The sequence below is a fragment of the Podarcis pityusensis genome, assembly GCF_964106645.2.
Source record: "Podarcis pityusensis genome assembly, chromosome: 4".
In the NCBI taxonomy this organism is placed as follows: Eukaryota; Metazoa; Chordata; class Lepidosauria; order Squamata; family Lacertidae; genus Podarcis; species Podarcis pityusensis.
The window spans coordinates 21,889,632-21,901,830 of record NC_138027.1 but is presented as its reverse complement, the minus strand read 5'-3'; the positions used below and the strand labels follow the sequence as shown (position 1 = coordinate 21,901,830).

Genomic DNA, 12,199 nt, shown 5'->3' with positions numbered 1-12,199 from the left:
AAAAAAAGAAGGTCGGCGGTTCAAATCCCCGCAACGGGGTGAACTCCTGTTGCTCGGTCCCTGCTCCTGCCAACCTAGCAGTTTGAAAGCATGTCAAAGTGCAAGTAGATAAATAGGTACCGCTCCGGCGGGAAGGTAAACGGCGTTTCCGTGCGCTGCTCTGGTTTGCCAGAAGCAGCTTAGTCATGCTGGCCGCATGACCTGGAAGCTGTACGCCAGCTCCCTCAGCCAATAAAGTGAGATGAGCGCCGCAACCCCAGAGTCAGTCACGACTGAACCTAATGGTCAGGGTTCCCTTTACCTTTTACCTATGGTTTACGACAGGGCCAGGTCCGGCAGTCACTGCTTGAGCTTCACTCATCCTGTCCTCAGCTTTTAGTGACAGTTTCTTCATCCTTTCACTTCCCCAAATTCTTCTTATAGCAGTTCTAAGGAATAATAATGCCCAAGTGAGCAACACGATGCCACCAAGAGGTCATTTTCTTCTGGTTTACTTTGCCTCAGACCAGTTCCAGCCAAAAAAAACCCCTGCAGCTCCAAGAGGTTTAGCAGAATCAAACTGCTTCCTTAATGCTGTAGTCACTATTGACACGTTATGCACATTCAATGCAAATAAACCTACTGGTGGTCTTCTTTTACCTTTTACAAGTTTTGAAAATATTTCATTGTCTCAGGGTATGATCCGGCTCAGACCTCTGGGCTATAAATTCCCAAGGCTGCTTTCTTTCAGCTAGCTTCAGAGCAGAGATACGATGGATCTCACTGCCTCACCTGCGTTCTTCTTGATCCTCTGCTGCTGCCTTGGGCTTGTGGAAGCCCGAGACTTTAATTCCGTCCTTTCTGTGACAAATGGAGGATCTTGGGGTACCTGGGGGGTAATCCAGTTTTGCCCTCAGGGATATGCTTTTGGTTTCTCACTGAAGGTAAGGTTTCCTCCAGGGTTGCTGTCACCATCGGCTCACTTTGAAGTTCCTCCCTCCCCTTCTTTCTGAACACCTTCTGAAGATGGGGAAACAATAGGGAACTGATGGACTCTTAAGTCCAATAGTCCTCTGCCTTGTCTAAAATATGGACAATAAGAGGTTGAGGAGCCAGATGGTCCTCTGGGCCACTGAGTGAAATATATTAGCAACTTATGCAGCAGTGCTGTTTTTCTAGAAAAAGGTGTCTTATTCTCTTAGAATGGCAATAGTGCCCACTTGAGAGCTGCCGGAACTGAGTTCTGGCACGTTCTGGCTGAAAAAAAGCCCTGGTATGCGGGCAGATTATTTGGTGGTAGGGCAGTGCATCCTGTTTCACTGCTTGAGGCAAAAGGGGAAGATCCACTTTGCCCAACTTCTGCTGTCACTAACACCATGACCTAACTACTCCAGCCGACACTGCCTTCTTTGCTGCCACTGTGCTCTCAGCCACTGGTGTTATGGGGGCAAGATTATGCCAATTTGGGGTGAGATCTTGCCCCAAATGTATGTGGTCTTGCTCAAAATTGGTGCCAATGGTGGTGGTGCTTCTCTGCCGATAGTGGAGACAGCAAGGGAGGCAGGGCACCCTTGGGCCTGCTACATGGGGGGTTTCTGGCACCTGAAGCAGCAGCCTCACCCTGCCTAATGACTGGGCCGGCTCTGTTTGGTGGGACTGCTTACATGTAGGATGTTGTCCAACATATCTCCAGATATGTTGGACTCCATCTCCCATCAACCCCAGCCAGCATGACAAATGGTCTGGGATGATGGGTGTTATCATCCAAAACATCTGAGAGGGATCAAAGTTGGGAAGCCTGCAGTATTGGAAGTGATTGCCAGTCTTCAAAAAAAAAACATCACTCAAGGTTGATAATTACGGCTGAATGCAGTGTGTTTCATCGCCCACCCACAAAGAATTGCATTGTGCAATTCAAAAATAAGCAACAAGAAATACATACTCTCACACACATACAGAACAATTGTTTTGCAGCAATGTCATGTTTTGGTTTGCATGGTGCGTTTATCTTTTAGATCTATTAGCATGATTCTTGTTCAAGGTGAAGGATATCCCGACTGAGTTCCCCGGCAAGGAGTGGAAAAGTTGTAAAGAAGAGCACAGGACCTTTAACTAATTTTGGCTGTGAGGGAAAGGCAGTGCTTGGAATGAACTAATTTGGTTTAACCAAGCTGATTGAGTTAATGCAAAATTCTGCACATGAAAGTGATCCCCATAATTGCCAGGAGAACGAAACATGAATTAAATTATTTACATTCCAGTGTGTTTCTTTTAAACGTCTTCATAGTTTCCTGAAGTATGTTTTATACTTCAGGACAGCAGCTTGCGACATTCTGAATGCTTAAATTTTTTTTTGCTGATGATCATTTCAAGGAACTTTAACTGAGTTTCACATATGCTGTATGGCTGGTGTGATAGCTCAATTGTTTGGGCATGAGACTCTTAATCTCAGGGTTGTGGGTTCAAGCCCCATGTTGGGCAAATGATCACTGCATTGCAGGCGGTTGAACTAGATGACTCTTGTGTCTTAAGAGACTTAAGAGAATGGATAATTCTAGCTGAAAACTGTTGCATCCATGTCACGTTAATTGAACTTAGATCTCATTGAATTCATGATTTACTTTTGACGTTGATTTTTGCAGTCCTTGGTTTATCTTCAGATTTATCTCAGTCTCTTCGTCTCTCTTCCCACTAGGTAGAGCCACCCCAAGGTGGTGGTTCCAAAGAGGATGATACAGCCCTGAATGGAATTCGCCTGCACTGCACTGACAGTTCAGTAATTGAGTCTGCAAGCGGATCGTGAGCATCTCTCTTGATTTCATTTCCTTTTTGTTGCAATTTTTGGGAAGGTGTTGGTGGGAGGGGCTGAACTGAAATTTGTTATGCTAGGTTAGACCAGCACAAAGAAACCATAGGGTTCGCCTTGCTTTTTCTGACCTCTCAAATGGCACCAACTCTAGCCTTTTGCTGGCTTCCAACTCAACTTTGCAGGACCCCAAAATTGATAGCAGGCCTGGTTTTAGAGGTTGGCACTGTTGGTCACTTGCCAATTCCTGTATCCCAATAGGGGACCCAGTACAGATTCCTTGAGCTTTCTTATTTAGCTGCAACTACTTCTTGCTATCTTTACAAGTTCACTCGATCTCTTTGAGCAAGGGACAGGAGGAAGGACAGGGAGCAGCAGCCTCTGGTTATCTTGCCCTCTCCCTCTTGGTCTGCCACAGGTGTTGGACTCAGAGAAGCAGTTAAGTGAGAGGGCAGTGATGAGACTTAAGAAGGCAAACATTTTACCCAAGACTAAACCTGGATCTGTCTCTGCCTCATGGAAGCCAAGAAACAAATAGAGATAAATGGAAACTCCAAGTCTGTTAAAGAAACAAGGCTTTTATTCAGAAAACACCATATTCTAGTCAGGAGGGATCAGATATTTGTTTATTTAATATTTACAATCCCCAACATTTCAAAAAGTTCTAAGCAGTATACAGTCTAAAACGCCAAACAATATATCCTTAAAACATAAAACAAAACCTAAAACCAATAAAACAGGAAGGCACTATGCCTCAGAAGAGTTCTCTCTAGCTCAAAACAAGTTGAGCCCCAATAAATGGATAATGGTGTGCTTTTTGAGACTCTCTCCTCTTTTCCAGTAAACAAATAATTGTTCTGGACTATTTCAGGCCCAGAAGATCTTAGACTGTGTTGAGCAGTATTTATTGGAAATGATACATTAAAGTGACAATTAACTGTTTCACAGACTCAGACAGCAACAATACCTGCTTCTGGGTTCCTGGAGAACTGTTTCTGCCCTCACTGGGAGAAGGGAGTGTTGGGGCAGAAAGGAGGGGCAGAGGCAATTGCTTTGTGAAACTTTGGATGCAACAATGCAGAGCCCTAGCCCTTGAGACATTGGGGGCATCCTCTTGGAATATTCACATGGAGCTGATCCATTTAGGTGTAAGCAGAAGGCTCCCCATGTGTTACTAACTAACACCAGTGTCTTCTTTGGCAGGTGGGGAACCTGGACAGGGATTCAGTATTGCCCTCAAAGCAATCTGATCTCTTACTCTCTGAGAGTGGAAGGATACCAGGGCGATGGTGACGATACGGCCGCCAACAACATCCAGTTCACCTGTCAAGACGGAACTGGGCTGATGGGCCAGGGACTTAACTGGGGTAATTTTGGCCCATGGAGCAATCGCTGCTCCTCTGGTTATATCTGTGGGATGCAGACAAAGGTGGAGTCTCCCCAAGGCAAGGGCGATGACACAGCACTTAATGATGTGAAGTTCTTCTGCTGTGATTGAACCCAATGTACCCCCGCCCTTTACAGCGTATCTCTGCTACTTTTTGGTAGTCGTGAAGGTTTACGACAATTAAATATTGTCTTCAGAATTGTGTGGGATTCTTTTGAACAGAATTCTACACCTATCACTTCTGATTGAGAAGCAATGAAAAATACTAAAGAAGGGGCACAACTATGCAGGTGTTGGTTAACAAACAAAGACACAGTGTGCTGAATCACAGTCTGAATCCTTTCTGTTCGCCCTGAGACCTGACTCAAAAAGAGGCCACAGACATAACTGGTTACTCTCCAAATCAAGAGCCAAAACCTGGGTAAATAAAAATGCTTTTGTCTAGCACTAAGAGGGCTTCCTTAGCCCCACATTGACATTTTGGGGTTTCTTTTTTTTGGGCCTAGAACTGATTTTTTTTTTGTGGGAGGGGATAGCAGTGTCATGGCTCTGCAAAGGCTTCAGTAAAGCTATTCCTCCCCTGGTTGCAACAAGAGCAGAGGAAACAAGGTAGAGTCCTTTTTAAATGAGTTTTAGTCAATCCTAATAGCGAGAGACAAAAGAAAGCAACAAGCCTCAATATTGGCGTTACTCCAAACTGGGCTCCTTCTCCCACCTCCCTTACTGTGGCCACTTGTGGTCAAATGTCTCTGATTCCATTGTTCCTGCACTTTTAATGAAGATCGTGTTCTGGGAGAAGGGGATCAGAAATACTCTCCAGTGACAGCATGTCATCTGGCTGCCCTGCTACAGTGCCCTCCCCTTCTTCTAACACTGCCCAACTCTTTTGTTTGTCTAAGCTGTGATTTGTCTGAGCTGTGATTTCCCTCAAACTCTTCAAAGCCCTGCTGTAATTCAGTGCTGCCTCCCCCTTCTTCTGATGCTACAGGAGAAAGGTGCGTGTGTGATCTCCACCACTCCTTCTCTTCCATCTCGTCCTCTTGAGTCCAATCCCTGACAAGCAGGGAATCACAATGCCTCTGTTTCAGATTTGAAAATCACCTGTGAGAGGATGCTTTTAAAGATGGCTTTGAAATGTCAGCTGGCAGAATGCAGCCGCCCGCGGGGAGCCAAGAAGTTGGCACACGTAATATCAGTGCTGTACTTGCTCTCCAACATTCCTCAGATGAAAATAGAGACTTTTTTTCTACATCAGTGTGCCCACCTCTCCTGATGGAATACGGGGAAAGAGCAGGGCTGGCTGAACTGCCCAAACGGCTGTTACCAAGAGGTGTATGTCACAATACCGTACTGGCAAATGTCTTGGTTATATGATGATATATGGTAAAACCCCATGGTAAAATCAACCAGCTTTGGGTGTCAGAAGAGGCTTCCACACCAGATGATTCAAGGCAGCACTTCTGCGCCAGTAACATAGTCTCTATGGTCAGCAGCTATGACCCCTGCGTACCTGCGTGAGCCAGGCACACTTAGGCCTGTTGGCTAATTGCAGATTAGTTGCGCTGCAGAAGGCATGCTGGGGAGACCACACATTCAAGAAACGCAAAATAACTTTTGCTAGGTTTTAATAACGAAAACAAAAACTCCTTTTACACTAAATTACAATATATCAATAAGCATGACCCATCCACTAGGGTACAGGGAGAGCTCCATACTGCTCTTTATATACCATACCCAACAGCTTAATTACCAAAACTTAACAGCACCTGCTATACTGCTTCACAGCTGTAAAACTAGATCATGTGATTTGCTCTGGCCTTTAAAGAAATACACATCTTGCGAAGCAATAATGAACCCTCAAATTTAAAGAGACCATTCAACATGGCCGCTCCTGCCACTACCATCACCCTGATCAGATGCGTTGAGCGGTACCAACTGGTGGAGCTGAGAAGTGGAGCAGCAACAACAGCAGCTGGTGCCCAACCCCCTCTCCTCCCTGCAGGTCCCAGTGCATCACTGTGAGGGGTTGGGCCATCTCCTTCCCACACACTCGCCCTTCCCCACTCCCTGTCCCTGCTTGTAGAATTTGGGACTCTGTACAAGGCTGCATTAAGTTTTAGGCAAAATAAGCATACACCTATCAAGAGAAGGGGGCACCACAGAAATTTTCCATTGCCATGGACCATATATTGCAGCTGAGGGGAAAAGGCTCCCACAATAAAGGGAAGAATTACAGGCATATATACTATCACAATAGCAGTAAATAATAATAAACAATAATAAAATAGTAATAATAGAGATTAATCAATACAACAAAATTAGACCCTGGTAACTGGTAAAATGCCACTCGTTCCACCGAGGCTCACATGTTTATATTTTGAATGAGATATGTATGGGGGCACTCAAATCTTTTAAGTGTTTAGGGCAGAGCTTTCCAAACTTTTCATGTGGGTGACAAACTTTTGAGACATGCATCGTTTCGCAACACAATAATTCAGTTTTACTAGCAAACTAGCCCCTTTCCAACCCTGGGAGGAGCACGGGGAGCATTTGCGTGACACACCTACTGTCATGCGTTCAAGTTCCTGGCTTGATAGCACAGTAAGCGTCGTTAATTAAAAAGGAGAAATTATTGCAAAAACAAACGGATAGCTCCGGACGTCTGTAACATAGCCTCTGGCATCATCAATCAAGATGACCCTTCTGAAGACTGTTTCTGGGTTCTGCAGAAGATATTGAATCTTTGGACCTTGCATCGTTCGTTTTGTTTCCTGTCTAATAGCCCACCCCTTAGCCGACTCTTAGGAGAGATTGGGTCAGCTCTAACCTCTTCCCGGTTGACAGACTACTTCCTTCTCTGTTCCTGCCTGATTGACTTTGGCTGGGTTCCAGCATGCTTGCAGTCGTCCCCTTATCAACCGGGATTCCGAGGGGCACAGGAGCTAGTTCTTCCTCCTGCATGAGAGTTAACCCTCTTTGTTCCATGCTGCTTTCCTCAGCTGGCTGCAAATCTTCACTGGGAGCTGGCTCATTCCTGACACCTACACACTGCGGCTGACAAACGAACGCATCAGGACACAAAGTTTGGAAAGCTATTGTTTAGGGCTTCTAAAGGTCTTAATCTGGCCCTGACCCTGCATGACATAATGAAAAGCTGTGATGGCTTAAGTGTTTTTGTGGTGATCTCGGCATTTTCAGGGCAGTTGGAGACTGTGCATTGGTGACCTATTCATTTCTAGACCCCATTTAAAGAGCAGGACATTGGTTTAAAGCTCTAGTAGGTTTGGGACCAGGTTATCTGAAGGACTGCCTGTAGCCATTTGAATGTGTCTAGCCCTAGAGATAGGTTTCTCCCATTGAGATATATTGCATCTGTGGGCCCATGCCTATGGGATTCTCTCATTAGGCACTGCACTAGTGGCCGTAGACAAATTATTTATAATTCGGGGGGAGGGGGAGAATTATACAGTGTCAGCTAAATTCTACATATCTTGTGTACATTTGAAAGAATGTATGGCGAATTGTATTGAATAGACTTGTCTTTGATTTGCACTTATTTTCTTTTTTCAAAATACCATATATAATAATGTAATGTTGTCAAGCAAATTTAATAAAATAAATAAACAAACAAAAAGCAAAACAAAAAATGGCTTCCTAAGACTATTGCCAAGCAATAAAATCTAAGACAGAAAAGAAATCAAAACCTCATAGAAGGCTCATGAGGCTCTTTAAGGGAAGCACTCTTTTCGCATTTAGAAATGGAAAACAAATGAATCAATAAATGTCATTCATTGAGGCCCATATTTCATAATTTAAGTTTCAGGACAAAATGGCTTCAAATAAATGAAATAAAATCAGCCCATGAGTACTGAATGAAAACGTTAAAACTGATCCAACTTCCCCTTGGTTTTTATTGTTAGAGTTTCATAATAGTTTCATAATCTGTATTATATTATACACTATATTCACATGCAAGCAGGAAGTATCATCTGCAGACAATTTGTGTGTTCCTCCATCATTTATTATCTCTGTGGCTTGCTCCTCCAAACGCCAATCTGTGACGTTACTCACTGGCTAAAAATACTGAAAATTGGAAGCAGGCTTATTTCTCACTAAGTAGTTGGACAGAATAGTGCCTCCACTTTCCCCCTCATATCTTGTCTTCTGGATATGCTAGATCGGAATCCAGACTAGCTAATGGTCTAACAGGGAGTCAGTATGGCCATTGTATCAGATCTTCCTACTTAGCCATGATGCTCACAGCGTGACCTTTAGCCAGTCACTCCCTCTCAGCCTAACCTACCTCACAGGGTTGTTGTGAGGATAAAATGGGAAGAGAGAAAAATGTCTGTGCCCCCTTGAGGTACATGGAGGAAAGCTTAGAATTGGAGATACTGTGTGTGTATATGTGTGTGTGTGTGTGTGTGTGTGTGTGTGTTTCATTGCTTCCCACCCAAAAGTGATAGGTGCAAAATTAAGTAATTAAAATGAAAAGAATCACACACTACTTTCATGCCAATATTTAATTGTGGTTAACATTCATGACTGCTGAAAAGCAGCAGAGATACAGGGAGGTACTTGGGGTTCAGCCACTGCAAAAGAACTTCACATCATTGAGTGCTGTGTCATCACCCTTGCCTTGGGGAGACTCCATCCTTGTCTGAATGCCATCAATGAATCCGGAGTAGCAGCGACTGCTCCATGGACCAAAATTACCCCAGGCAAGTCCATGGCCCATCAGCCCAGTACCATCTTGGCAGGTGAACTGGATGTTGTTGGCTGCAGTATCGTCACCTTTGCCCTGAGGTTTTTCCACCCTCAGAGAGAAAGAGACTAGATTGCCACGGGGGCAATACTGAATCCCTGTCCAGGATCCCCACCTGCCAAAGAAGACACTGACCGTTAATTAGAAATGGGACAGGAATCTGCTTGCTCCAAAAGGGATCAGGCCATTACTAGCATTACAGAAGGATGCTCATAGTGTCTCAAAGGCTTTGCATTGTATTCAAAAAGCACCTGCTGCTGCTCCTTCCTTCCCTTCTACCTTCCACTCCTGGTGAAGGCAGAGAAACCCATGATCACAGAGTCAGGTATTATTGGTGTGTGAGTCTATGAAACTGTTAAATTTCACAGTCTGCAATAAATATTGTTTGACACAACCTAAGATCTTCTGGGTCTGAGATGACCCAGAATAATTATCTGTTTACTGGAAAAGAGGTGGGAAACCTGAAATGGGGAGAAGTATCAGTTTATTGGGGCTCAACTTGTTTTGAGCCAGGTAGCTCTTCTGAGGCAACAGAACCCTGAGAGGATGTTAATAGGACATCAGAAGATGCAATGTGGGGCATGGGACTTTGGCCCTCCACTTCTTTCTCAAGAAGAATGAGAAACCAGCAACTAGGGACTGGGCCAGAGGGAGCAGTTGGTCAAATTCAGGGATCTCCTATCAACAGGATCTTGGAGAGGTATGGAATAGTGGGTAAGCGATACTATCTTAGGAAGAGAGGTGGTAGACACTTGACGTTGGTTGCCACTGCTCAACCACCCCCCAAAAGAGAACTGGGTAGCCATGTTGACTTGCCCTCCTATTGGGTGCTGATCTAACCCAGCCTAACAAATTTCAGTTCAGCCCCTTCAACCAGTATCTTCCAAAGAATTGAACCAAAGCGGAGAAGAAAGCAAGAAAGCCACTCACGGTCCAACTGAAGACTCAATAACTGAACCATCCGTGCAGTGCAGGCGGATTCCATTGAGGGCTGTGTCATCACCACGGCCTTGAGCTGACTCTACCTAGAGGGAAAAGAGATGCACAGAGTGTGATAAATTTGAACTGCTGAACTACTGACATCAATCTAGTATATATTTTGGGAAATGGTTTTTCCATTTGTATGCTCTCTATTAGTATGGCCGCCTCTTGAGATAGTGTCACCAAACCTGGCCCTAATGGTTCCTGAGGTGAGGGTCTTTGTGGAATTTCGGGTACCACGTGCCATTTTGAATCCAAATAGCAGACCAAACTATGACTTGGCAATACTGCATTACATTTTTTCTGTGTTCCAAAATTTGAATAATTTCCATTCCATTCCATTGAGTTAAAATAACCCCTTATATAACAGCTACAATCTTGTGATTTCAATTAGTGTTGATATAATAGGTAATTTATAAAGTTTCAAGTGAGGAACTTTAGCTGTAATCCTTATTCTTTCCTGCCTGTGATAATTTTTTCCATGATGCTTTCCCATCCATATAATAATGCAACAATAATTTATACCCCACCCACAGGGCCGGATTTAGGTTTGATGACGCCGTAAGCTATTGAAGGTAATGGGGCCCTTTATATGTCCTGCTGTCCTTTGTCAACAACAAATTGCTGCTGTTTTTTGTGTTGAATATCTGCTATATGGTCATTTAAGGAACTTAAACATAGCTAAAGCCATTTGCACATAACAAAAAATGTATTTTATCAAAGTAATTGTTAAACTTAAATTTTGGAAATGTACATCCAGGTTTTTTTCCATTTAATTTTTTGAGGGGCCCCCAAGAGAGTGGGGGCCCTAAGCCATAGCTTGTTTAGCTTATACATAAATCCGGCACTGCCCGCCCCCCGGCTGGGTTTCCCAGTCACTCTGGGCGGCTCCCAACTGAATATTAAAACATAATACAGCATTAAACATTAAAAACTTGCCTAAACAGGGCTTCCTTCAGATGTCTTTTAAAAGTAAGGTAGTTGCTTATTGCCTTGACATCTGATGGGAGGGTGTTCCACAGGGCAGGCACCACTACCAAGAAGGCCCTCTGCCTGGTTCCCTGTAACCTCACTTCTCACTATATGGTGTTGTATACAATATGGTGTTATATACAATGATACAACACTATATGGTGTTGTATCCTTTATTCCTGCAACTGTTGGTTGCAGGAGAAGCTGGTTGGTTGGGAGAAGCTGTTCTCTTACAGTTTCCAAAACTCACTGCATCGCTTTGTCCCATGATTCAGCTTCCAGTAAACAAGCTGTCTTTGCTGTTTTTCCAGCCTCGGAAGAACAGTCTGAATCCAGACTGCAGATAGTTAATCCAAAAACTTCTCTTCTTGCAGCTGGCAGACTCCTTTCCTCCCTGCCGCTTATTTATGACCATTTATCCTTATCTCCTTAACACATTCCTTTGTGGATAATGGAGGTTAGGGAGCATTTGATAGCAATTCTGGCCATTTGGCCTAGCATCTCCTTAGTTAGGAGTCCATCCCTGTCCTATTGCTTCCCCACATTTCATGTTGAGTTCAAAAACTGTGTTCTGGGGAGTGTTCAGACAAAAACGAAGGAGGAGAGAGAGATCTGATTGTGACAACAACCTAACAGCAAACCTTACCTTCAGTGAGAAGCCATGAGCATATCCCCGTGGACAAAATTGGATCGTCCCCCAAGTGCCCCATGGTCCTCCATTTGGCACTGTGAGGATAGAATTATAGTTCTTGTCTTCTGCATGGGCAAGGCAGCTGAAGAGGATCAAGAAGAGCATAGTAGTGATGGTGAAGTCCATGGAAAGCAATCTATTCTGAATCAAGGTGGAAAGAGTCCATCTAAGAATAGCAGCCTTGAGAATTTATAGCCCAGAGACTTGGGCTGGATAACATCTGGAAAACACCTCAGAAATAATAAACAAGGCGGCACCACTTGTAGATAGATTTGCATGAAATACCTATTGTGTGTCAATGTTGGCTATGGAGTTAAGGAAATAGTTTGATTCTGATAAGCTTCTCAGAGTAGCAGGGTATTTGAGTTGGAACCTCTTCAAGCCAAAATAAACCTGCAAAAAGTAAACTATTCTGTCTTGATGACGTCCTGCAACTCACTTGGGTACTATATCCATTCCCTTAGAACAGCTACAATGAGAATTCAGGACAGAGGAACTGTCACTAAATGCTGAAGTTAGGAGGTGTGAACGTTCAGTGGAGACAACCAGGAGTGGCCCCATCTTCAGTCACTTAGATGGTGGCAGACTGAATGGCCAGCCAGCCAGCAGATCATGGGG

At 44.1% G+C, this 12,199-nt stretch overlaps 2 protein-coding genes across 2 annotated transcripts; one reads left to right on the top strand and one right to left on the bottom strand.

The window, feature by feature from the left end:
* Nucleotides 1-752: 752 nt before the first annotated feature.
* LOC308475363 (vitelline membrane outer layer protein 1-like) lies at nt 753-7,763 on the top strand (the record flags this gene model as incomplete). Its single annotated transcript, XM_081002481.1, has 3 exons — nt 753-923; nt 2,675-2,778; nt 3,989-7,763. 3 exons carry the CDS (start codon nt 753-755, stop codon nt 4,281-4,283), a joined length of 570 nt encoding a protein of 189 aa, XP_080858607.1. The 3' UTR covers nt 4,284-7,763.
* Nucleotides 7,764-8,680: 917 nt separating this feature from the next.
* Nucleotides 8,681-11,760, bottom strand: LOC308475368 (vitelline membrane outer layer protein 1-like). Its single transcript, XM_081002485.1, has 3 exons — nt 11,537-11,760; nt 9,868-9,962; nt 8,681-9,052 (listed from the first exon to the last, which is right to left on the bottom strand). The coding sequence occupies exons 1-3, from the start codon at nt 11,705-11,707 to the stop codon at nt 8,758-8,760; spliced, it is 561 nt and encodes a 186-aa protein (XP_080858611.1). The 5' UTR covers nt 11,708-11,760; the 3' UTR covers nt 8,681-8,757.
* Between the last annotated feature and the right edge of the window lie 439 nt (nt 11,761-12,199).

Bases quoted from the DNA above. Each gene is read 5' to 3' on its own strand.
- LOC308475368 (XM_081002485.1), bottom strand. From the start codon at position 11,707: ATGGACTTCACCATCACTACTATGCTCTTCTTGATCCTCTTCAGCTGC. The intron at 9,963-11,536 runs GTAAGGTTTGCT...TTTTCCCTCTAG, and splicing joins CTCATGGCTTCTCACTGAAG to GTAGAGTCAGCTCAAGGCCG. The intron at 9,053-9,867 runs GTGAGTGGCTTT...CTTCTTTGGCAG, and splicing joins ATTGAGTCTTCAGTTGGACC to GTGGGGATCCTGGACAGGGA.